At 42.2% G+C, this 23,336-nt stretch overlaps 3 protein-coding genes and 2 non-coding genes across 8 annotated transcripts in view; 1 reads left to right on the top strand and 4 right to left on the bottom strand.

Moving 5' to 3' along the window:
• Positions 1–601, bottom strand: part of LOC139561229 (DENN domain-containing protein 4C-like) — an 80,629-nt gene extending 80,028 nt beyond the window's left edge. For 2 of the 3 annotated variants that reach the window (XM_071378194.1, XM_071378196.1), the window contains exon 1: positions 322–600. The gene's annotated coding sequence lies outside the window, so the exon portion shown is untranslated. Of the gene's footprint in view, positions 1–321 lie in introns of all 3 variants that reach the window. The other variant, XM_071378197.1, reaches the window with a different exon arrangement.
• A 6,037-nt stretch (positions 602–6,638) lies between these two features.
• Positions 6,639–15,994, bottom strand: LOC139561231 (HAUS augmin-like complex subunit 6). The gene is made up of 16 exons (XM_071378198.1): positions 15,543–15,994; positions 15,241–15,336; positions 15,045–15,123; positions 14,788–14,920; positions 14,155–14,299; positions 13,670–13,732; positions 13,470–13,527; positions 13,181–13,354; positions 12,711–12,910; positions 12,455–12,584; positions 9,284–9,386; positions 9,125–9,185; positions 8,698–8,833; positions 8,222–8,320; positions 7,760–7,892; positions 6,639–7,645 (listed from the first exon to the last, which is right to left on the bottom strand). The coding sequence occupies exons 1-16, from the start codon at positions 15,668–15,670 to the stop codon at positions 6,879–6,881; spliced, it is 2,505 nt and encodes an 834-aa protein (XP_071234299.1). The 5' UTR covers positions 15,671–15,994; the 3' UTR covers positions 6,639–6,878.
• On the bottom strand, positions 8,010–8,140 carry LOC139561932 (small Cajal body-specific RNA 8). The gene has a single exon (XR_011672251.1). It is a non-coding gene; the product is annotated as a small Cajal body-specific RNA 8 (non-coding RNA).
• Positions 8,917–9,047, bottom strand: LOC139561933 (small Cajal body-specific RNA 8). The gene has a single exon (XR_011672252.1). It is a non-coding gene; the product is annotated as a small Cajal body-specific RNA 8 (non-coding RNA).
• Positions 15,995–16,022: 28 nt separating the features above from the next.
• On the top strand, positions 16,023–21,379 carry LOC139561232 (tripartite motif-containing protein 16-like). 2 transcript variants are annotated; one of them, XM_071378201.1, is made up of 6 exons: positions 16,023–16,855; positions 18,965–19,060; positions 19,368–19,601; positions 19,845–20,004; positions 20,087–20,146; positions 20,246–21,379. In XM_071378201.1, exons 1-6 carry the CDS (start codon positions 16,265–16,267, stop codon positions 20,773–20,775), a joined length of 1,671 nt encoding a protein of 556 aa, XP_071234302.1. In that variant the 5' UTR covers positions 16,023–16,264; the 3' UTR covers positions 20,776–21,379. The 2 variants fall into 2 exon arrangements, with proteins under 2 accessions (XP_071234302.1, XP_071234301.1); XM_071378200.1 differs by having other exon boundaries at positions 19,368–19,658.
• Positions 21,380–23,336: the final 1,957 nt, after the last annotated feature.

Here is a 23,336-nt window from a genome sequence, read left to right as displayed (position 1 = left end):
TTCCGATCACTCATGACAGCGTCTGAAAACAAGACATTTCACTCTCAATAAGAGACTCAAAAGGTGGTAGTTTGCGCAGGGAAATACAATTACGCTGCCTGTCTTTCTGTTGCGCAGTAAAAACTACTATGCCACCACCGCTCTTGCAATATATTCACGCAAAGTACTTGAAATTTGAAATGTCTAAAAATTGTATATCGTTAAACTGCGTCATGACAAAGTAACATTTCATCCACTTGTATTGATAAACTTAAAGCCCCTAAACCAACCAAAAAAACGTGATTTGTTCCCCAACCAAAAGAGGCAGACTGCAATACTTACCAGCTCTTTACAACACTATAAGAGACAATGTTATCATGTAGGCAACTTGCAGCTTTCACCCGCTCGAGCTATTCCGTTCGTGTTTTACATGACCAAATCCACCACTGAAGGCACAAAGTGGGTGCACTTCGATAATATCTGAAAACTTTGTTTCCCACTTGTTCGCGACACTCTTTTATTGATAGCTGTCGGTGCAAGCAGGCGCCATGTTCGATTTTGTCAGCTACTTTGGTGAGCTAGTCTTGGTTTGTTTAGACCGCTGCTTGAGACAGAATGGAACCGCCCAGAGAATAATGAGTGGCGCTCAAACCAGTATTCTGCCAGCAGCACAAACAATGACGTAATTTGTATGGTAATGTTGAAACCTTCAAAATAAAAGCCTGCATTTCAAAACTTTGCAATGTGGATAACTCATACAAATGATAATGCATTTTAATCAGTGGCCACTTTTATTGTGCCAACAAGAAAATGCCATAAGTAATTAATGAAAACAAATAAAACATATGGTTTTAAAAACATTAAGAGCAATAATGAAAAAATACAATGTTGACACTGGTATGTTGAGACTACTGGGCTGTAGAGAGAACTTTTCTACCTGTCTCAGCTAAAGTGGGGTGGGAAATACTCAGTAGGGTCTCCACTAATCAAATATGGTTAGTTTTGGAGGTGGACTGTGTCCCATGGCCTGCTGCTGGCTTTTCACTCCGCCCCCTCTATAGCTTCCAATGCAATACACTGTAATAAACTGTACATGAGATACATATTGGCTTGTAGAGAGAAAAAGTTTCTACCTGTCTCAGTTAAAGTGGAGTGGGAAATACTTAGTGAGGTCTCTACTAACCAAATATGGTTAGTTTTGGAGGGGGACTGTGTCAAGGCCAGCCTTGACATGTGCCAAAAGTTGCATCAGGTCAATTGCTTGGCCTGACAAATAAAATATTTTCGAGGTAGTATCCTAGTAAAATGATGTTGCTATAGGTTTATATCACCCCAATTATGCATAGCCTTCCAACAATTGTCTTAAACCCACGTTGGTCGCAATCAATCCAAAGGTTTGCCTCTTGGAAACAGGTTTTGGACTGATTCATGGATCATAGCCCATCTCTCCAAATTGTAATTCGTGAGAAGATTATTACTTGGCCTGGGTCTTATTAGAAACTTAATTGTTTAGCATTTGACTTCCAAACATTAAAGGCACGCTTGACATTCTTTTCAAGCTAATTATTACCAAGGGAGAAGCACCACACACATTCAGTAAATGCGCAGTAATACTCAGTAGACAAACAATTTGGACCCGCTGTCCCGGCCGTTAAAAGGAGCGGACCAAGGTGCAGCGTGGTGAGCGTGCATTTTCTTTATTTAATCCAAAATGACACCAAACAAAACAATAAACACTACAAAAACAAACCGTGAAGCTCAATGGCAAAGTGCCCTAAACAAAGTCAACTTCCCACAAAGACAGGTGGGAAAAAAGACTACCTAAGTATGGTTCCCAATCAGAGACAACGATAGACAGCTGTCCCTGATTGAGAACCATACCCGGCCAAAACATAAAAATAGAAAATCATAGAAACACAAAACATAGAATGCCCACCCCAAATCACACCCTGACCAATCCAAAAAGAGACATAAAAAGGATCTCTAAGGTCAGGGTGTGACACCCGCACTCCAGATATTCTTGCACTTTATGTTTCTTGTGTAAGGTCAAAAGTCACCACTGTAATTCGAAACCCTGTATCCCCATCTTATTTTATTGATCTTCCAGCAGTTGGCAATGAGAGGTTGACCTACAGATTGAGCTCAGTAATCTGTCATTCAGGGAAAAATGCCAAAAAAAGACTACTGGGCCTATCTTATATTTGACTCTCTTAAATTTAAAATAATCTCTATATATATTATCTCTATAAAATCTACAAACATTGAGGACACAGCAGGAGTTATCCATTTTTATGAATTATGTAATGAGGGCCTTCACAGAATATCTGATCTTGAGCAAGTACAGACCTGTGAGTCAGATTCAGATATTGATGATATTCCAACTATTTCCCGAACCACTTTGAGGGTAAGGTCTTTCCTGTTTTGACATTTCTGAAGAAAACATCCGCTTTCAAGACTGTCACAAAAGATTCCATAAAGCAAACAGTATGAGTAATAATAATGTCACTTTAATAATGTTTACATATCTTGCATTACTCATCTCATATGTATATACTGCATTCTATACTATTCTACTGTATCTTAGTTTATGCCGCTCTGACATTGCTCATCCATATATTTATATATTCTTAATTCCATTCCTTTACTTAGATTTCTGTGTATTAGGTATTTGTTGTGACATTTTTAGATGTTACTTGTTAGATATTACTGCACTGTCGGAACAGAAGCATAAGCATTTCGCTACACCCGCAATAACATCTGCTGAACACATGTATGTGACCAATACAATTTGATTTGAGTTGATTTGATGAGTCAAAATCAGCAACTCAGAAGTCAAATAAAATTATATTTAAAAAATGGTCACATGCACCAAATGCAACAGGTGTAGACCTTACATTGAAATGCTTACTTACAAGTCCTTAACCAACAATGAAGTTGTAAGAATAATAAGTGTTAAGTAAAAAATAGATAAGTTAATTTTTTATTTTTTATAAATAAATCAAAAAATTAAAGAGCAGCAGTTAAATAACAGTAGCGAGGCTATATACAGGGGGTACCGGTACAGAGTCAATGTGCGGGGGCACCGGTTAGTTGAGGTAATATGTACATGTAGGTAGAGTTAAAGGGGGGGGGGGGGGGGCAATGCAAATAGTCTGGGTAGCCATTTGGTTAGCTGTTCAGGAGTCTTATGGCTTGGGGTAGAAGCTGTTAAGAAGACTTTTGGACCTAGACCGCTTGCCATGCGGTAGCAGAGAGAACAGTCTATGACTAGGGTGGCTGTAGTCTTTGACAATTTTTAGGGCCTTCCTCTGACACCGCCTGTTATAGAGGTCCAGGACGGCAGGAAGCTTGGCCCCAGTGATGTACTGGGCAGTACACACTACCCTCTGTAGTGCCTTGTGGTCAGAGCCCAAGCAGTTGCCATACCAGGCAGTGATGCAACCAGTCAGTATGCTCTCGATGGTGCAGCTGTAGAACCTTTTGAGGATCTGTGGACCCATGCCAAATCTTTTTCAGTCTCCTGAGGTGGAATAGGCTTTGTCGTGCCCTCTTCACGACTGTCTTGGTGTGTTTGGACCATGATAGTTTGTTGGTGATGTGGACACCAAGGAACTTGAAGCTCTCAACCTACTCCACTACATCCCCGTCGACGAGAATGGAGGCGTGCTCAGACCTCCTTTTCCTGTTGTCCACAATCATCTCCTTTGTCTTGATCACGTTGAGGGAGAAGTTAGTACCCTGGCACCACACAGCTAGGTCTCTGACCTCCTCCCATCATTGTCGGTGAACAGGCCTACCACTGTTGTGTCATCTGCAAACTTAATGATGGTGTTGGAGTCGTGCCTGGCCATGCAGTCGTGAGTGAACAGGGACTACAGGAGGGGACTGAGAACGCACCCCTGAGGGGCCCCCGTGAGGATCAGCATGGCGGACGTGTTGTTACCTTAAGTATCAAAAGTAAATGTAATTGCTAACATATACTTAAGTATCAAAAGTAAAAGTATAAATCATTTCAAATTCCTTATATTAATTAAGCAAACCAGACGGCACTATTTTCTTCCTATTTTAATGTACGGATAGCCAGTGGCACACTCCAACGCTCAGACATAATTTACAAACGAAGCATGTGTGTTTAGTGAGTCCGCCAGATCAGAGGCAGTAGGATGACCAGGGACGTTCTAATGATAAGTGTGTGAATTGGACAATTTTCCTGTCCTGCTAAGCATTCAAAATGTAACGAGTACTTTTCGGTGTCAGGGAAAATGTATGGAGTAAAACGTACATTATTTTCTTTAGGAATGTAGTGACGTAAAAGTAGTCAAAAAATATAAATAGTAAAGTACAGATACCCCCCAAAACTACATAAGTAGTACTTTAAAGTATTTTTATTTAAGTACTTTACATCACTGACTGCAGTGAATGGAGTGGGTGGAGTAAGGAGTCACGACCTCTGTATTTAACCCGTTGCCCAGCACAAGAGACCCATTTAAGTTTTGCAGACTCAGAATAGTTCCAATAGCATATGCATTTTATTACGTGTATTTCTTTGAAGATAGCCTACACAATAGCCTTCAGCATACCAGTATGTTTGTAAAATTTCAAAAGATGTCTTTGCTAAACTTCGGGAAAGCACCATCGTGCTGCAAGCATAATATCCTGCTGCTCGGAGAACAGTAATGGCGTTCAGATGACGAGAACGTTCCTCCTTTTCCATGGGCCTCTTATGCCCCCTATCTGTAATGTAGTGCATGACCTTTTTGCACTGGTAGTAGGCCACAGATTCCACGGGCCTCTTATGCCCTCTATCTGAAATGTTCTGCATTATCTTTATAAACTAGTAGTAGGCTACAGATGCAACATATACAGTACCAGTCAAAACTTTGGATACACCTACTCATTCAACGGTTTTTCTTTATTTTACTACTTTCTACATTGTATAATAATAGTGAAGACACCACAACTATGAAATAACACATGGAATCATGTAACCAAAAAAAGTGTTAAATCTAATTATATTTGATATTTTAGATTCTGCAAAGTAGCCATAATTTGCCTTGACAGCTTTGCACACTCTTGGCATTCTCTCAATCAGCTTCATGAGGTACTCACCTGGAATGCGGTTCAATTAACAGGTGTGCCTTGTTAAAAGTTGATTTGTGGAATTTCTTTCCTTCTTAATGTGTTTGAGCCAATCAGTTGTGTTGTGACAAGATATTGGGGGGGGGGGGGGGGTATACAGAAGATAGCCCTATTTGGTAATAGACCAAGTCCATATTATGGCAAGAACAGCTCAAATAAGCAAAGAGAAATGACAGTCCATCATTACTTTAAGACATGGTCAGTTAATCCTTAAAATGTCAAGAACTTCAAAAGTTTCTTCAAGTGCAGTTGCAAAAACCATCAAGCGCTATGATGAAACTGGCTCTCATGAGGACCGCCACAGGAACGGAAGACCCAGAGTTACCTCTGCTGCAGAGGATGAGTTCATTAGTTATCAGCCTCAGAAATTGTAGCCAAAATAAATGCTTCAGAGTTCAAGTAACAGACGCATCTCAACATCAACTGTTCAGAGGAGACTGCATGGATCAGTCAAATTGCTGGAAAGAAACCACTACTAAATGACATCAATAAGGAAAAGAGATTTGCTTGGGCCAAGAAACACGAGCAATGGACATTAGACCAGTGGAAATGTGTCCTTTGGTCTGATGAGTCCAAATTTGAGATTTTTGGTTCCAACCGCCATGTCCTTGTGAGATGTCGTGTGGGTGAACGGATGATCTCCGGATGTGTATTTCCCACCGTAAAACATGGTGGTGTTATGGTGCTTTGCTGGTGACAATGATTTATTTAGAATTCAAGGCACACTTAAGCAGCATGGCTACCGCAGCAATATGCCATCCCATCTGGTTTTGGCTTACTGGGACTATCATGTGTTTTTCAACAGGACAATGACCCAACACACCTCAAGGCTGTATAAGGGCTATTTGACCAAGGAGAGTGATGGAGCGCTGCATCAGATGACCTGGCCTCCACAATACCCCAACCTCAACCAAATTGAGATGGTTTGGGATGAGTCGGCTGCTTTTCCTTCACTCAGCGGTCCAATAAGTGCTAAGCATGTTCTGGGAACTCCTTCAAGACTGTTGGAAAAACATTTCAGGTTAAGAGAATGCCAGGAGTGTGCAAAGCTGTCAAGGAAAAGAGTGGATATTTTGAATTCTCAAATAAAATATTTTGATTTAACACTTTTTTGGTTACTACATTATCCCATAGTTTTGATGTCTTCACTATTATTCTACAATACAGAAAACATTCAAGGGTTTTTATTTTATATTTATTGAGTAGGTGTTCTATTAACCTTACATACTACAGCAGTCATTATACACTACTGGTCAAAAGTTTTAGGAGTGCTACTGTATTTATTTAGTGAAATCTCAAAGCTACCAACAGTTTGGCTGTCTTCTATAGCCTAAGACTGTCTACTGCATTTAAGCAATACTTTAAAAAAATAAAGTAGACATTTCATCAATTGAAAAGTCCAATGACCATCAGAAAATGTTATAGTTTACACCTAACAAGAAAATAAAAACATAATGCAATTGTAAAAAAGGCCTTCACAGGCCCAGGAAATGCACACAGAAAAATAATGATTAAACAGATTGAAATGTAAGTATCTAGACCATTTATTAACAATATTTTACAATTCATGTTAGTTTCTTAGAAAAATAGGATTGGAACAACTATGGCACACATACGTACAAATATTTGAATTGCATGTGCAGTGAAGTTGGTTAGACTTAATTGGGAAAAAGTGAGAAACTAGAAGAAAGTTCAGGTAGTCTATAATAGTCCCAACTTAAAAAAAGATGATATATAAAAAAATAAATGTTCTGGAGGCACTACAGGTCTTCTATAGGGGAGAATGTTAAGAGTTGCGAGAGGCTAAACGGCTCTTTTCTTGGTGGAGAAGGGCTCTCTAGAGTGTCCAGATGCAGAGAAAAGACTTTGTCCGTCGCGTCAACTGTGGCTGCAGTCTCCAGTGACGTTGCCATCAGCCAGTCTCTGGCATCCAGGCTCCTCTCGTCATGCTGTGGGGGAGACATTTCTTGTGCCCCCTGGTGTCGGTCCATGAAGGAGGCCTCTCTGAAGGTCTGCTGGATCTTGTCTAGACGCCTGCGTGAGACCAGCAGGGCCGGCTCAGTCTCTATTGGAAGGAGGGAGGGGATGTGGGGGAGGAGCAGGTCTTCCTCCTCTGCGTTGGATGTGTCACTGGAGCTCAGGAAGCTGCCGTTGTTGCCCGACAGCTCGGGGAGAGTCTCCTGATCTATACTGAACTGCTCTGGGATCGCCTCTTGGTCGATTCTGAACTGGATCACGTCGCTACTGCTCAGGCTATGGAGAGCCTCCGTGTTGGAGGAGTCCCAGGGCAGGGTGGACATGAGCGATGCCTGCTCGGGGGCTGCAGTACTGCAACCGTCGGTGGAGTTGGTGGGATCCAGGACCGTGCTCAGGGAGTGCACGTCGGGACTGAGGGAGGTCTCCTGTACCTCGCAGAGGGCCGTGAGGTGCCGGAGGCTGCCGTCGCCGTCAAACTTACCAGACAGACGGGCCTTCTGAGCCTCTCCTTCCTCCACCGCCCTTCGCCAGGAACTCTTCACATCCAGAACTGATTAAAAAAATAACTTTTTTAAACATTACTCCTCTGCCCAACAAAAAGCAAAACTGGTAAAAGAGCATTCTGCCTTTCAAAGTACATAATCAAATAAGGTCCAATACGCACTCAAACTCTCTGGGGTGCGTGGAATCTGCTTCCTGGTGGAGAAAGGGTCTGTGCCAAGAGTGCACAGTAAATCACCCAGCGCAAGTCCTTGTAAACTTCCGTTACCAGAGCTGGTGGTCACAGCCTCTGCAAACTAATACATACACACGCTTAGTAAGGCAATTGAAAATATACTCCAGGCATGTTAAGCAGCATGGTACATAGACTACCTTCTTCGGTGACTCAAATCAGTCATGTCTATGCAGATAACGGTTGTCTGCTCCGTATCTGTCCGTTGCGATTTCACTCAACTCGCCCCGGTCATCAGAGAGCAGGTATGCTATAGGGAGGGCTAGTGACGGACAGAGCACAGCTCAGAACTGCCCAGGTATCTGCCTCCCAACAACTACCAAAATAATGACTAGAAGGGTCAGCCCTCATTCTGCATTGTGGTTCGAGTGAGGAAATGTATGGAAACTGTACCTGACTTGCCAAGTTGTCAAACTCAGAGTCCAGGATCTGAGCCTTTTTCTTCACCGCAGACATCTTTGGAGATGCACAAGGAGTCTTCCTTACACTGGCCTATAAGGAAAGATTGTCACAGGTGATTAAACATGAATTAAGGACATTGGTGTGCAGGAGTAACATAGGCCAAAAGCCTTTAAAAATGAAAAGCAGTTTTAAAATACAGAATCGGCTAAAAGAATGAACCTTTAAAAATAAAAATAAATGTTTTTTTAAACTACAGGAGGTTGGTGGCATCTTAATTGGGGAAAACAGGCTCGTGGTAATAACTGGAGCTGAACCAGTGGAATGATAAATACATCAAACACCTTAACCAGGTGTTTGATGCCATTCCATTTGCTGTTCTGGGCCATTATTATGAGCCATCCTCCACTCAGCAGCATCCACTGGTCTGAACTGAACATGGAATAGGACACTTGGTGCACATCACATACCGGCAGGGGGCTTGGTGATGGAGCTTTGACAAGGATAGCCAGAGGAGTTTCACAAAGTGCATGGAGGGGAGTCAGTGGGGAAGAGACCACACTAGGAAGAAGAGATGCAACCCTCTCAACGGCTGGAGGGCAAAGGCTGTTCAAAAAGAGACGTTAAAAAGACTGTGGATCAAATGAAGTTCATGGTACAAAATTAAAAAAAGAACAAGACAGGATAATTGTTGTCTGCTCCGTATCTGTCCGTTGCGATTTCACTCAACTCGCCCCGGTCATCAGAGAGCAGGTATGCTATAGGGAGGGCTAGTGACAGACAGAGCACAGCTCAGAACTGCCCAGGTATCTGCCTCCCATCAACAACACAATAGAGGAATCAGACTACTAGTTGCCCATTAGCAATGAAAACAAGGCAGGCCGAGTATTAATATACCATTTGAGGGCAGAATCCATTGGAATGGAGTCAGTCTCCGCAAGCTTCTCCTCAGAAAATTCTAAGTTAAAAAGAAAAAACAAGGTAACGATTGTTAAAATATGCAGTTAAACAATAAAGCAAATTAGAAATGGAAATATTTTGTTTCCCTCTACTCACTGGGTAGCGTCGCCGGATACAGGGAGAAAACGCTGGATTTAAAACTGGCTTCTGTGGCTGGCTCAAAGGACAGAGGAGCCATGGGGCACAGAAAGTCAAGGGCCTGAAGGGAGAGAGAGATTAGAGGGGGCGCGGCTCTGTTGCATCCCGCAGTGTGTGTGACGTTTGGTGTGGCATTCTTGTGTTAACAAATGTTTTTAATTTGTTCACTTTGCTAGTAAACCATCTGTCAACAATGGCTTTACAGTGGTGGCGTGTTGGACTGATCTTGTTGATCGCTACTAACAGACTAAATTATGAAAACGCTGGTGGCAGCAAAATCTAATACAGCAGAGAGTTCCTACTACAACGCAACTCAAACGCAATGGATATCCCAATGGCCCATCTAATCCCTGATTGTCTGCGAGTGGAAAACACAGGGTTATCAGAAAGACTAACATTTTTTACCCACAACCTTGCTGATCAATGCCCAGTCACTGAGGGGAAAGCGGATGAGGTGTCAGCGAATCTGCACTTCCAACACGAATACCGGAAGGCCTGTTTGCTGGTGTTTACTGGAGACTTGGCTGCATGACAGAGTCCCGAACAGGGAAGTAGAGCTGGCCAGCTTCACACTGGTCAGAGCGGACCGTGATCTGACCGTCACATGGAAACCTCACGGCGGAGTGTCTGCCTGCTTGTCAGGGACCAGTGGTGTAAATTAATCCTGGTAAGATCTCTGTACCCCCGACATTGAACTGTTTTCCGTGTCACTACGACTCTACCATCTGCCCCGTGAGTTCCCCCAATTGTTTGTGACCGTTGTGTACTTACAACCAAAAGCTAATACAGCAAAAGCATCAGAAATCATTTATAATCTGTCGTCACAGAAAACGGAATCCATCTCCCCCGACGCACCCACAATTTAGGGGATTTTAACAACTGTACTTTGCGCAAGGTCCTGCGCACATACCACCAGTATGTGAAATGTCACACTAGGAAAAATAAGACTCTTGATTTGTGCTGTGGGACAATACTAAATGCTTTCTCTGCCACCACCAGACTTCCCCTGGGGACATCAGACCACAATGTTGTCTACCTCCGGCCAACCCTGGAGAGGGGGAAACCTAGTTAAAATTGTCCAGATCTGAAAAGACAACAGTATCACTTGTCTCCAAGGGTGTTTTGTTTTGATTGGGAGGTATTGGAGGACAGCAGCTCTGATCTTAATGAACACACAGATGTTGTTTCAGACTATGTAAACTTCAGTGTTGAGTCAGTTGTGCCTACTGAAACCTGTAAAAGCTTGCCGAACAATAAGCCGTGGGTATCAAAAAAAAAAAAACACTACTTAATAGGAAGAAGGCAGTTTATGAGGGTAATAGACAGGCTTTAAGATGTACAACGTGAGATCAAAAGAGATACTGGTGGACAAGGAGGCATTCAAGCAAAGGGGTGGAGAAGACCCTCTCCTCGGAAAACTCAAGGGTGGCCGAGCAAGGGATTAAAGCCATGGCTTGTGCCCCCTACATCAGCAAGGGGAAAACCAATGCTGACCTTGGGAGACATGAGGGCCAGAACATGGCCAATGAACTGAACGTACTCTTTTCAAGATTTGAATCCCACGACCTCGTGTCGGAGGTAAAACAAATGGAAGCGTCATTATAAAATGTTTGAGAGGGTTGTTAAACAGGCAGATGTTTTGAAGTTGTTCAGGGGATGTAACGCACACAAAAGCCCAGACAAAATAAGTGGACGTGTTAAAGCACTGCGCTGAACATCTGGCTGGTGTTTTTACAGACATTTTCCAAACCTCGCTCAACCAGCAACATGTGCCAGTATTGCGGAGAAACGTTTAATCCCGCTGTGTTGAATGACTACTGTCCTGTGGCCTCGACATCCTTAGTATTCAAATGCTTTGAGAAAATTGTGAATAGTCATTCTAAGCTCCACCCAGAAGCTCCTCGAACCATTTCAGTTTGCCTATCAGCCCAGCAGAGGAGTTGATGATGCCATTTTTAATCTCGTCAACATGGTGCCAAATCACATGTCAGGGTTCTGTTTGCTGACTTTCTTTCCTGCCTTCAACACAATCAACCAGAGACTTCTCCTTAGATGGGGGGGGGGGGGGGCTGTTGGACTTCCTGAGCCACAGCGGGTCAAACACACACGCCACCAACACAGGCTCTCCTCGGGGATGCGTTTTGACCCCACTCCTATACACCAATAGTTGTACTAGTGCCCATCCTGACAGACAACTCGTTAAGTTCACCGGTGACACTGCCTTGATCAGCCTGTTGCATGATGAGAAACACCATGGTCCTAAATGACTTCGTAGAGTGGAGTGAAGAATCACACTCGGTCCTCAAAAACAAGACCAAAGAGATGTATGCTTCCTGAAGTCTATGCACAACACCTACCTCTGCAACATCTATCGGAGGTCAGAACATAGAGACTGTAGAGGAATACAAATATCTGGGTGTCCTCTTGGACAATAAGCTACAGCGGAGTTAATGTACAGACCTGAGCTACAAAAATTGTCAGACTGTACTTTCTCAAAAAGTTGGGATATTTTAAGGTTGACTGTACTAGACTGACTGTTGCACAAATCTTTTATTGAGAGTTTTTACTTTTTGTATTGTTTGTTGGTTTGGCAATGCCACTGTCAGCCAGAGAAATATGCAGAGAAGGATTATCACCACAGCAATTAAGGTACATGGAGTCAAACAGACAGGCCTGGATGAGATCTTTAAGGTCAGGGGCCTCCGCAAGGCTCACAAAATCATTTTAGACCCAAGCCACCCCCTGTACCCGGACTTTGAACTACTCAACTCTGGGCGCAGGTATAGGGCACCACCCGGCAGGAAAAACACAACTAGACAATTAGTGCCAAGTGTGATATCCCTCATAAATAGCCCGGGCTAATGTTCCTATAGACCCAATAATGCCAGCAGCCTAGTCTCTTTTTATTAGTATGTAACTTATGAAATTTGTATTGTCAATTTGTTTTGTATTTCATGTACATCACATTGCAACAAAACGTCTCCATGGGGACAATAAAGTCAGTAAAGTTAAAGATCACAGTTGTCGTAGTAGAATAGCACTAGCCTGCAGGGGGTAAGGGCTACTGGTTATATCTGGACAGAGCCTCCATTTAATACATCCAGGTCACAAACCCTAAGAGGCACTTACAGGATCCTCGTTGAGAAACGAGGTCAGCGGCGTGCGTTTCAGACAGTCTGCCCACTTCTGGTCCCACTCCATCTCCAACTTCCTGATGACGCTCTTTACCTCGGGAATTTCCTCCTTTGAAATCCTCTTCCTGGACAAAGACAGTGGGATGCAGTGATACCAAGGAGAAAGGAGCAACACCATTTAAAATAGCTTTATTACTACAGTTCAAGATGGGTTTAAAAAATAAAAGTAAAATTAAATCGCTGTAACGCACCTCATGAGTCGGAGGTCCTCCAGGGCACGTGACATCTGCAGGTTTCTCTCTTGCAGGAGCAGGGGGTGGAGCTGAGCAATGGGGGTATGTCCTGCCATCTTGACCCTCTCTTCCACCAGGAGGCCTAGGGCCTGGTGGAGCAGCTCCAGCATGCTGAGGAGGTTCAGCTGGCCTGCCTCGTACACACTGCCCACACTCGACTGACAACACACAGCTTAGTGAGAAACACGCAGACTAGAACAGTACCGCCTTCAAGTTCCACTTATTTGATGAATTTCCAGCACTAGCATACCAGATTCAATTGGTCAACTAATCACTACTCGTTCATTTAAATCAGTTGTGCTAGTTCTAGAACATCGGAGTACGAGGAGAGATTCGGGAAACATTGCACTGAAATATGGATCAAGTTCTAAATGCACTGTCACCCACTAACCTAAAAAGGCAACGATATCATTTTTTGTGCTTCTCACCAGGTGGGATAACTGCTCTAGCCGATCCAGCAGAACCCGGGGGATTTTGAGGGCCAGGCCCGTCCCATCCAGGGTGTACTGGTTCACATCTCCTCTGATCACACACTCCACCACGCGCCGCTCCTCCTCCAGGGCGGACAGCACTCCGTCGATGGATGACCACAGGGAGCGCACCTGGGGTTTGTTCATTCAGAGGTGTAAGGGTCAGAACATTACAGATAGAAATGTAATCAATGTCAGTTTCCAGTGATGTTTTACAAACTAGACAGTTATGAAATTAAGGGAAAACCTTTTGAATCTTCTCAGCTTGAGGAGTTTCCTCATTGTCAGCTTCTTTCTTGTGACGCCTATGCGGGGGAAATAAAGATTTTAACCAGCTGCCATTGTTTATTGGCACTTTGAGCATAGAGTTTTATGCCAAAAGTTAACTGAAAACAGAGCAACTACAACAAAAATTATTGAAGGATAGATGGAATATCTCATACATACTTGAGCAAATCATCATACTTTGCATCTTCAGCCCTCAAATCCCTCAGAGACTTCACTTGAGATCTACAAGAGGACACAGGCGTAGAAGGGCAAAACTAGGCACATTAGAAAATAACCAACAGTGCTGTGTTTACACAGGCAGCCCAATTCTGATCTTTTCGCATCAGCTTTGTTTCAGAGCTAATCCGATTGGGCAGAAAATAATTAGCTGCCTTTGAATACACAGCCCAGTTGGCTGACAAAAGCAAGACATTCAGAGCATACAAACTCAACCTGTGACCATGTTTTATAGTAAGGCTTGATTGCCTGCTCATCATTTGCACCTGTGCTAATTAGTCAGAATCACAATGAAAGGATCTTTTTTTTTTATCCAACTGAAATTGTCAACAAAAATGTGACACTTTTCTAGGCATTGTAAATATCCAGAAAATAACTATCTGAAACATATCCAATGCTTGTGGTTTGTACAGTTGCCTGTGACTTACTGGGCCTGCCTCTCGTACTCCTGCAGGATCCGGTCCTGCTCTACAGCTCCCCTCAGGAATCTGGTCTTGACCAGCTGAAACCGCTTCTGTGCCATTTGCACAGAAGAGGCAGGGGCTGCCGCCGCCTCTGGGACCCACGTGCCATCTAATAACACACATTGAAAAACAACTAGACAGACGCTTGCAATTCCCAGGCAGAAGAAAATCGATGGAGTATGCCTTTTATCCCAAACCTTAGCCTTCACAAAGATTATCTATTTGACAAGATAGTAGAGTTACTGCTCTAACAATGGGAATACATGTCCTCAAAGATGGAAGGCAGGCGAGATCAGGTGGTAGCATTCTAGCCAATGAGAGAGGGCAGATACGTGTGGAACAACAGGCACAACTCCGACAGTAATTTTTTTCAAAGTTGCTGAAATGCCATGTGGATCCACTTATCAGTGCATTCTTAAAAATCTCATTACGAAACTTCTATTAATTTCACGTAGCAAATTAACATTAAAAAGTTAACAAATTCCACACTCATTGACCTCCATACAAATATTCCTCACTTCGTGGTCTTATTTTCGTGTACAGATTTTGGGCGGAGTCAACCTTCCCACATCGCCTTCCCCTCTCTGGCCTTCCTACCTGTAGAAAATGTCTGCATCTCCTGAAACTCAACATGATTGGCCAGATGGAGCATCAGGTTGACGAACTTGGGACCACCAGGCGAGAGGAACAGTGACGCCACCACTTTGGGAATTGTGCTGCCCTGCTCATCCTGAAAGCACAGATCAAGTTCAAATGCTTTAGACCTGATTAACAGCCATACTTACAGACAGTATACATCTGCTACAACAAGTATGTCAAATCCTGTACATCTGAAATGAATGCCAAATCCTTACCATCAGATCTCGCAGCCAAGCACAGGTCACCTTACGGAATTCAGCATCTGCTTTGTGGTCCAACACCGGCCAGCAATGCCTGCATACAAGACCCAGCATATTACATGATTGCAGAACATTACAAAAGTGTGAAGAAAAACAAGCTGGGAATGGGACAATCACCATAAACAAGCTGGGAATGGGACAATCACCATACCTGTATGTATCGTGGAAGCGGGTGGGGTTGAGTTTCTCTAACAGGAAATGGGTAACTATGTAGAACGCATCCTTGTTTGGTTTGTCAAACATATTTCTGTTGAGAGAAAGAAACTGGTGTCAAAACAAGCTTTTGACTGACCTCAGAGAATAGAGTCCGTCTGTCTCTGTCTATTAGTTTATTTTAATTGACATGCCATTGCCAGTTTGTCTCCCTGGATTGAAACAGGGTTGCACTACTGATGTTGATACTGTCAACTTTAACTGTTAACGTTAGCTGTTACCACGACAATCAACACGTACGGGCCAAGAATGATGTGTTTGACATTGGCTTTGCTGGCCCCTGATGATGCTGCGACTTCAGGTTGAAATCCAAGACCCAAAAGCGACCACCACAGATATTTGCCATTCGTTCTCTGAATGTTCGACATACTTCCAGCGAGCTGCAAACGTTTAGATCTAAAAACTAGCTGCTAGTTAGCAAAAGACTGAAAACGTTACAGATACGAGGAAGGCTAACACGTTAACATTAGTTAGCTAGTTGGGCAGAAACAGAAAGCAAACATGGCTAGTTAGTAATGCGCCTTACCGTCGTCTAAATTCAATAAAGGATACAAATATAGTTAACGACATAAAAAATAAATGAACACCATAAATATGTAGTTACTCGACATTACGCATGCCAATTTTTAAGAATGTCTTCCTCAAACCGCCAAATATTTTAAGAAAGAAAATAATTAGATCAGCCGGATGTTGGTGTGCATACTTCCTGTGTCGCGCATAATTATGTCCCCCTGCCGATCTCGGATCGATCTCTCGCTGCTAGTCGGTTATCAACAATTACATTTGAATTGTGATGTCTTATATTGAAATCACGACTGGTAAAAATTGAATTATTGAATTCCAATTAGACTAGTTCAACTGCTGGACTGAGAGATACATTTTACGTCTACCTAGATTCATTTATTTCTGCCGGGGTGTGTCTTTGTCTATACAGTTATTGGTCTTTGTGAGTGATAACTAAAATGGCTGAGCAGGGAGTTCTCCTGGACCAGGACCAGTTCTGCTGCTCTATCTGTCTGGATTTACTGAAGGAGCCGGTCACTATCAACTGTGGACACAGTTACTGTAGCAATTGTATTGAGGACTGCTGGGATAAGGATGATCCAAAGGGCGTCTACAACTGTCCCCAGTGCAGACAGACTTTCTCGCCTAGGCCTGCTCTGATGAAGAATAGCCTGCTAGCCATGGTGGTTGGGAACATGAAGAAGATAGGACTCCAGCCTACTCCTCCTGCTATTTGCTTTGCTGGACCTGGAGATGTGGAATGTGATTTCTGCAATGGAAGAAAGCAGAAAGCACTCAAATCATGTCTGGTGTGTCTAGCCTCTTACTGCGAGACTCATCTCCAGCCTCATTATAATATAGCTCCATTGATGAAGCACAAGCTGATCAAAGCCACCTCACAATTGCAGGACAATATCTGCTCTCATCATGACAAACTGCTGGAGATTTTCTGCCGGACTGATCAGCAGTGTATCTGTTATCTGTGTACCATGGATGAACATAAAGGCCATGATACAGTCTCAATCACAGCTGAAAAGATGGAGAAACAGGTGAGAATCAAGCAAATATTACAGTTATTTTGATAAAAATCACATTTAGATGGGCATATGAGACATATTTGCATTGTCACATCACACCAATACCATGTAGCTCAGTAAAGACCCCTCATCATTAAGGTGGAAACTCTTTAGCCCCAAACAACTATAGACCTATAGTAATCTGTTCAATAGCAAAAACCTGTGAGAAATTATTACATTCCAAAATATATCAGTACCTAGATAAATAAAATATGACCCTTTTCAATCTGGCTTTAGACCCAACCATTCTACTACTACTAGAATATTACTGAAACTTACTACGATATACAAATTCTTCATCTGACCAAGGCATACTAAATGGTGGCATCTTTATTTGATTTAGTTAATCATTCATTCAAAAAATATATATTCTCAAATCCTAATATTGAGCAAATTACACTCACTGGAGTCAATTACACTCACTGGAGTATCTGACACAGGCTTTGAAAAAGCAACCGCGAATAGGCTACCAGTGCGACAAGTGCTGCTGGTAAGCTTTCTTGACATGGACATACATTTTTGCCAACACGCGTCTAAGCGAAAATGTGTTTGGAGTTACCTTTCTAGCTAATAGGCTGTATAGTTAGGTGTTCCTAATATATACAGGGAAATCTAAGTTGATACATTGAAAAATAAATTGGTACCAATGCAGTTGTCTTCTAACTGGGAGTGACAGTTAATTTAGTGATTCAAACATTGTTCAATGATGTGTCTTATAATGGCATCCAATAATTAATTAGCAAATCTTGTTATGAATTACATTAAGGTAGGTCTTGGTTGTGTTTTGGTAGATGATGTCACCATAGTCTAGGATAGGAAGCAGCAGTTGGGTAACTAAGGTCTTTCTAATGGATACTCTAAGATCTGTATAGAAAGCCAAACTTGTACTTTGATTTAAAACCAAATTATTTGCTAGAAACCATTTTTTGTAAAGTGTTAATTTTATCTTGGAGAGTTGCTTGTATCTGCAAAATATTTTCACCTGATGAATAGAGCAGGGGTCTTCAACCTTTTCTTGCAGAGGAACCCCCTCCCGGGCAAATCGGTGACCCAGGAACCCCCACCATATGTTAGTAAAAACATTTTTTTTACACGTCTTGTCATCAGGTGAATAATAATGACAAGGAGAACTATTCAACACTTTAAAATAATTTGGTCGATAGTTTCAATATTTTCACTTTCCCACATTATAATTGGAAGAGGAAGTGTAAACTCTTAACAATCAAATTTATTTCAATCAAATGTATTTATAAAGACCTTTTTACATCAGCAGATGTTACAAAGTGCTATACAGAAACCCAGCCTAAAACCCCAAACAGCAAGCAATGCAGATATAGACGTACGGTGGCTAGGAAAAACTCCCTAGAAAGGCAGGAACCTAGGAAGAAACCTAGAGAGGAACCAGGCTCTGAGGGGTGGCCAGTCCTCTTCTGGCTGTGCCGGGTGGAGATTATAAGAGTACATGGCCATTCCCAACTAGAAGACCACTGCATTGGTACCAATTTATTTTTAAATGTATCAACTTAGATTTCCCTGTGTGTATATATAAAGGAACACCTAACTATACAAGACTCAGCAGCAATTACACATTCCAAGGGTACATCATGAGGTTGGAGTAAGATCTTTTCGATGTAAAGTCCCAACTGACTGGAATAATTGACTGTACCTATAGAAATCAGGGCATTAAATTCACACAATGAATTTAAGAAAGACCTTTTATAAAATGTCAAGAACAAACTGTGTTTTTAACTATTAGAAACATCACCATGTGGAGATATTAGTAAATATGTATGTATATATTATCCTTAGTTTCATTAGTTGTACAGTAGTTGTAGCAGTAGTTTTTATTAGTTGTAGGGCTATTAGTAGTTGTACAACTACATTTTGATTTTTTTGCTGTTAATGTACGTTTTGAATTATTATTTTATTATTGTTAGACAATAGTTTCCATATTATTCTTGTTTCTAAGTATTGTTTGTTAGATTTGTTTTTCATTTGGACACTCTTGAAAATGAGACGGTGCATCTCAAGAGAGTTCATCCTGCAAAATGGCAAATAAATAACGTTTGTTTTTGTCCACAGAAGCAGATAGGGCTGAGTCAGCAGAAGGTCAAGCAGAGAGTCCAGGAGAGGGAGAAGGAGTTGAAGGAAGTGCAAAAGGCTGTGGAGTCTCTCAGTGTGAGTATTGATCTGAGTAGATTAACCGTGTTGTTTTTGTCGCAGTATAGTTGCACAGATTATCAGATCCCACACTGCCTGGAGAAGTGTTTGCTATCTCAGGACCACATTGGTATGATATAGCAATCTTCTAAGATGCACAGTATAATTGCAACAAAGATAACCTGGAATCACAACCCATTTCACTGCTTTTTAACCAGTCAGCCAGTTAGAGGCCACTCCAATCCCACTGGGCTCCAAGTTAGAGAGAGAGCAGATTTTTTTTTAACATGAACCGTTCTCTTGTCTTTGTCGGATCTGATAACAGCGCTCTGCACAGGCAGCAGTAGAGGAAAGTGAGAGGATCTTCATAGAATTTATTGACTCCGTTGAGCGAAGGCGCTCTGAGATGAAGGAGCTGATCGTAGCCCAGGAGTATACAGCTGTGAGTCAAGCTGAAGACCTCATGGAGCGTTTGGAGCAGGAGATCGCTGAGCTGAAGATGAGAGGGGTTGAGCTGGAGAAGCTCGCACACACAGAGGATCACATCCATTTCCTGGAGGTAGCTACACTGAAGGACCATCCGTCTGTTATTGCAAAAGGAACTCATTATTCTGGGGTGGGTTTCCCAAAGCCTTTGTAGCTATCTAAATAGTAAGTAGAATGTTATTTCTCTAGCTAGCCGACTTAAACTCATCCCTCTCGTAGAAAAGAAAAGTGATTAATTTGAGGAATTTATTAGTTCACGCATAGATTGACTGTTTAATCATTTTCTCGTGGCTATGTGCTCTCTCTCGCTCTGCAGAGTTATCAGTCTCTCGCCAGTCCCAGTGTATTTTCAGATTTACCCACCATCGCTGTCCGTCCTCTTCCGTACTTTGAGGATGTGAGTGAGGCTGTGTCTAACCTGAGAGAGAAACTAGAGGGCATCTTGAAGAGAGAATGGTGCAGAATTTCCACCAGAGGTAGGTTAGAAATGAGAGTTTCATCTGCATACTTTGGTGGGATTTCAGTTCGTCTTTTACTGTGTGTGATTGTGTGTTTCAGTGAATCTAGTAGATGTTCTACACCCTCCCGAACCCAAGACCAGAGCCGACTTCTTACAATGTGAGTTGCTTTATCCTGAGTTTGCTAACAGTCGTATCTCCAATGATGCTCACCCACACTCATATCATATTTTGTATTACTTAATTTCTCTTCCCTCAGATTCCTGTCGGCTCACCCTGGACGCACACACATTACACAGACAACTCTTTCTGTCTGAGCTAAACAGAAAGGTGAAACTGAAGCGCAAAGGCTACTCCTACCCCAGCGGTCCAGACAGATTCACTCAGTTGTGTCAGGTGCTGTGCAGGGAAGGTCTGTCTGGGCGCTGTTACTGGGAGGTGGAGTGGAGTGGGTGGAAGATTTATGCAGGCGCCTCATATAAAGACATCAGCCGATCAGGGCCTGCGGACGATTGTCAATTCGGACACAATGACAAGTCCTGGAGTTTAGAGTGCTGTAGTAATGGTTACTTTTTCCGACATAATAATGTCAAGACTGAAGTGGCACGCCCTCAGTCCTCCAGAGTAGGATTGTATCTTGATCACCAGGCGGGCACTCTGTCCTTCTACAGTGTTTCGGACAAAATGACCCTCCTGCACAGAGTCCAGACTAAATTCACTCAGCCCCTCTATCCTGGGTTTTGGCTTCATTGTTTTAAGACCACTGCTGAGCTATGTGAGCTAGAGTAGAGGCCCCTTTCAGAGTGATGCTTTACCATCCCCTACTACTCCGAATTGTTTATCAGAGATAAACATTTCCTTCTATGAATCTGAGGAATGACTTTCACAGATTGAGCTCTCTAGTCTAGATAGAATTTGAGGTTATTTTCCCCCAAATCTTAGGCATAAAGTATATCTAATGTAATGTTCTCGCTTAGGAATAAAGTGAATGTAATGTTCTCGCTTAGGAATAAAGTTAATCTAATGTTTTCGCTAGCCAGACAATCCATATCTCTGGTGAGATTTTACCTCTGAAGGCAGCATGTAGAAGGGCAGGAAATACATTGTTTTCAGAATGATCTCTCAACTTGTCCTGGCTGTGTGTTACGTATTCTATGTCAGAGATGTTGGCAATTTTTATGTAGGCTACTGTTTACACATTGTTTTTTTTTCTTCTGCATATCGTATTTATTTTTGTCCTAGAACTCTCAAATACATCATGTTACAGGTCCCCTGTAGGTCCATATTGTATCAATTATCTTTCAATCAACTGAGCCTATATTTACAGTGTTCACTCAATATTGACAATGCTGAACCAAATGCAAACTGATAAATAAACAGCGTATTTGTTGAACTTCTGATTAGTGAACTACTTATTTAACATTCAGAGCCTTCTAATGCTCTAGTGATAATCAGAGGGTGTACTATCCTATCCAGGGTTCCATCTCAAGCAGCATGAACACTTTGTTTGGCATTACATTTAACCAAATGAGTTACACTCAACTGTTTTTGTAAAAATAAGATAAAAATATAATACAACGGAAATTGAATCCAACAGTATATATGGAGGGAATTGGAACACACGGTCATACAAGTTGATCCAGAGCATCCCCAACATGCTCAAATGGGTGACATGTCTGGTGAGTATGCAGGCCATGGAAGAACTGGGACATTTTCAGCTTCCAGGAATTGTGTATAGATCCTTGCAACATGGGGTCGTGCATTATTATGCTTAAGCAGATGAATGGTACGACAATGGGCCTCAGGATCTCGTCACGGTATGTCTGTACATTCAAATTGCCATTGATAAAATGCAATTGTGTTCATTGCCCATAGCTTATGCCTGCCCATACCATAACCCCACTACCACCATGGGACACTGTTCACAATGTTGACATTAGCAAACCACTTGCCCATACGACGCCATACTGCGGTTGTGAGGTCGTTTGGACTTACTGACAAATTCTCTAAAATTACATTGGAGGTGGCTTATGGTAGAGAAATTAACATTAAATTCTCTGGCAACAGCTCTGGTGGACATTCCTGCAGTCAACATGCCAATTGCACGCTCCCTCAACTTGAGACATCTGTGGCATTGTGTTGTGTGACAAAACTGCACATTTTAGAGTGGCCTTTTATTGTCCCCATCACAAGTTGCACCTGTGTAATGATCATGCTGTTTAATTATGCCACACCTATCGGATGGATGGATTTTCTTGGCAAAGGAGAAATGCTCACTAACAGGGATGTAAACAAATTTGTGCACAACATTTTTGAGAAATAAGCTTTTTGTGTGTGGAACATTTCTGGGATCTTTTATTTCAGCTCATGAAACATGGGACCAACACTTTACATGCTGTGTTTATATTTTTGTTCAGTGTAGGAATTGTTTCAATCGTTTAGCTACCTTTGTATGAAACGTTTCACCTAAGAGTTCACAAAATACTCCACTGTAAGCAACGCACAAATTCTCAGATGAAGAAGTTGAGGAACTTGTGGCAGAGATGTCCTTTAACCAAGCCTTGACATTGTCCACAAACACAATAGCCAAAAGGGACATATTCTCAGGAACCTCTGGCTTGTAAAATTACACAATCGTGCTCATAACCTCATTAGCGGTAGAGTCTAGGTGAAGCTGAATGATCTGAGAGCTAAGAGCCATCATAGGTCTGGAGCTTTCGCTCTGACCTCTATGAAGAGCCACTTCTGGTGAGATGGCCCCTGGAAGCATAGGCTCACTCTTACTGGGTCAAAAATACTTTTGAAGAAATAATTTTTAGCTTGCTCTAGATTCTCCTCTTTGTCTCAATCTGAGTTTTTAGGGGCCAAATTCGAGAGTAAAACAGCATATTCTGCAACCTTTTAACAAGCCACCGGGACAGCTTTCACTTTTGTCAAATCTGATTGTTTGCGATATGAAGTGTATCGCAGAAACAACTCCATAATTCCAGAGGCCTCAGAACCCACATTAACTGTAGTAGATAAATGTTCTTCTGACATAGCTGGCAGATTTGTTTGACTGGCCAGATTACTTGAAGTCTCAGGTCTGCCAGCAGACATTTGTACAGATAGACTTCTGCTAGAACTAATGAGAACTAAGCTAATAGCTTCAGACTTCTATAGAGAAACTATAGAGTTTCTCAATGGTTGACATTGCATTTCTGGAGCTTTTTTGACTCGCCATGCAGCCAGAGGATAAGGCTCTTCAAGAGATTTGTTTCTCTGATGTGTATTGTTCCAGATTAAGACCAACACAATTAAGACCACCAACTTGATGCCTAAATATATACTTTGTGTGCAACATTATTCTA

This window comes from Salvelinus alpinus, chromosome 31 (genome assembly GCF_045679555.1).
Source record: "Salvelinus alpinus chromosome 31, SLU_Salpinus.1, whole genome shotgun sequence".
Taxonomy (NCBI): domain Eukaryota; kingdom Metazoa; phylum Chordata; class Actinopteri; order Salmoniformes; family Salmonidae; genus Salvelinus; species Salvelinus alpinus.
Note: the sequence above shows the minus strand (reverse complement) of the source record. Positions and strands in the feature narration are given on the sequence as shown.

Coding starts and splice junctions, on each gene's coding strand:
- LOC139561231 (XM_071378198.1), bottom strand. CDS start 15,670: ATGTCGAACATTCAGAGAACGAATGGCAAATATCTGTGGTGGTCGCTT. Junction 13,355..13,469: donor AAGCTGAGAAGATTCAAAAG/GTTTTCCCTTAA, acceptor AACAAACCCCAG/GTGCGCTCCCTGTGGTCATC. Junction 12,585..12,710: donor GAGGACCTCCGACTCATGAG/GTGCGTTACAGC, acceptor GTCTTTGTCCAG/GAAGAGGATTTCAAAGGAGG.
- LOC139561232 (XM_071378200.1), top strand. CDS start 16,265: ATGGCTGAGCAGGGAGTTCTCCTGGACCAGGACCAGTTCTGCTGCTCT. Junction 19,659..19,844: donor AAGGAACTCATTATTCTGGG/GTGGGTTTCCCA, acceptor CTCGCTCTGCAG/AGTTATCAGTCTCTCGCCAG. Junction 20,005..20,086: donor GTGCAGAATTTCCACCAGAG/GTAGGTTAGAAA, acceptor TGTGTGTTTCAG/TGAATCTAGTAGATGTTCTA.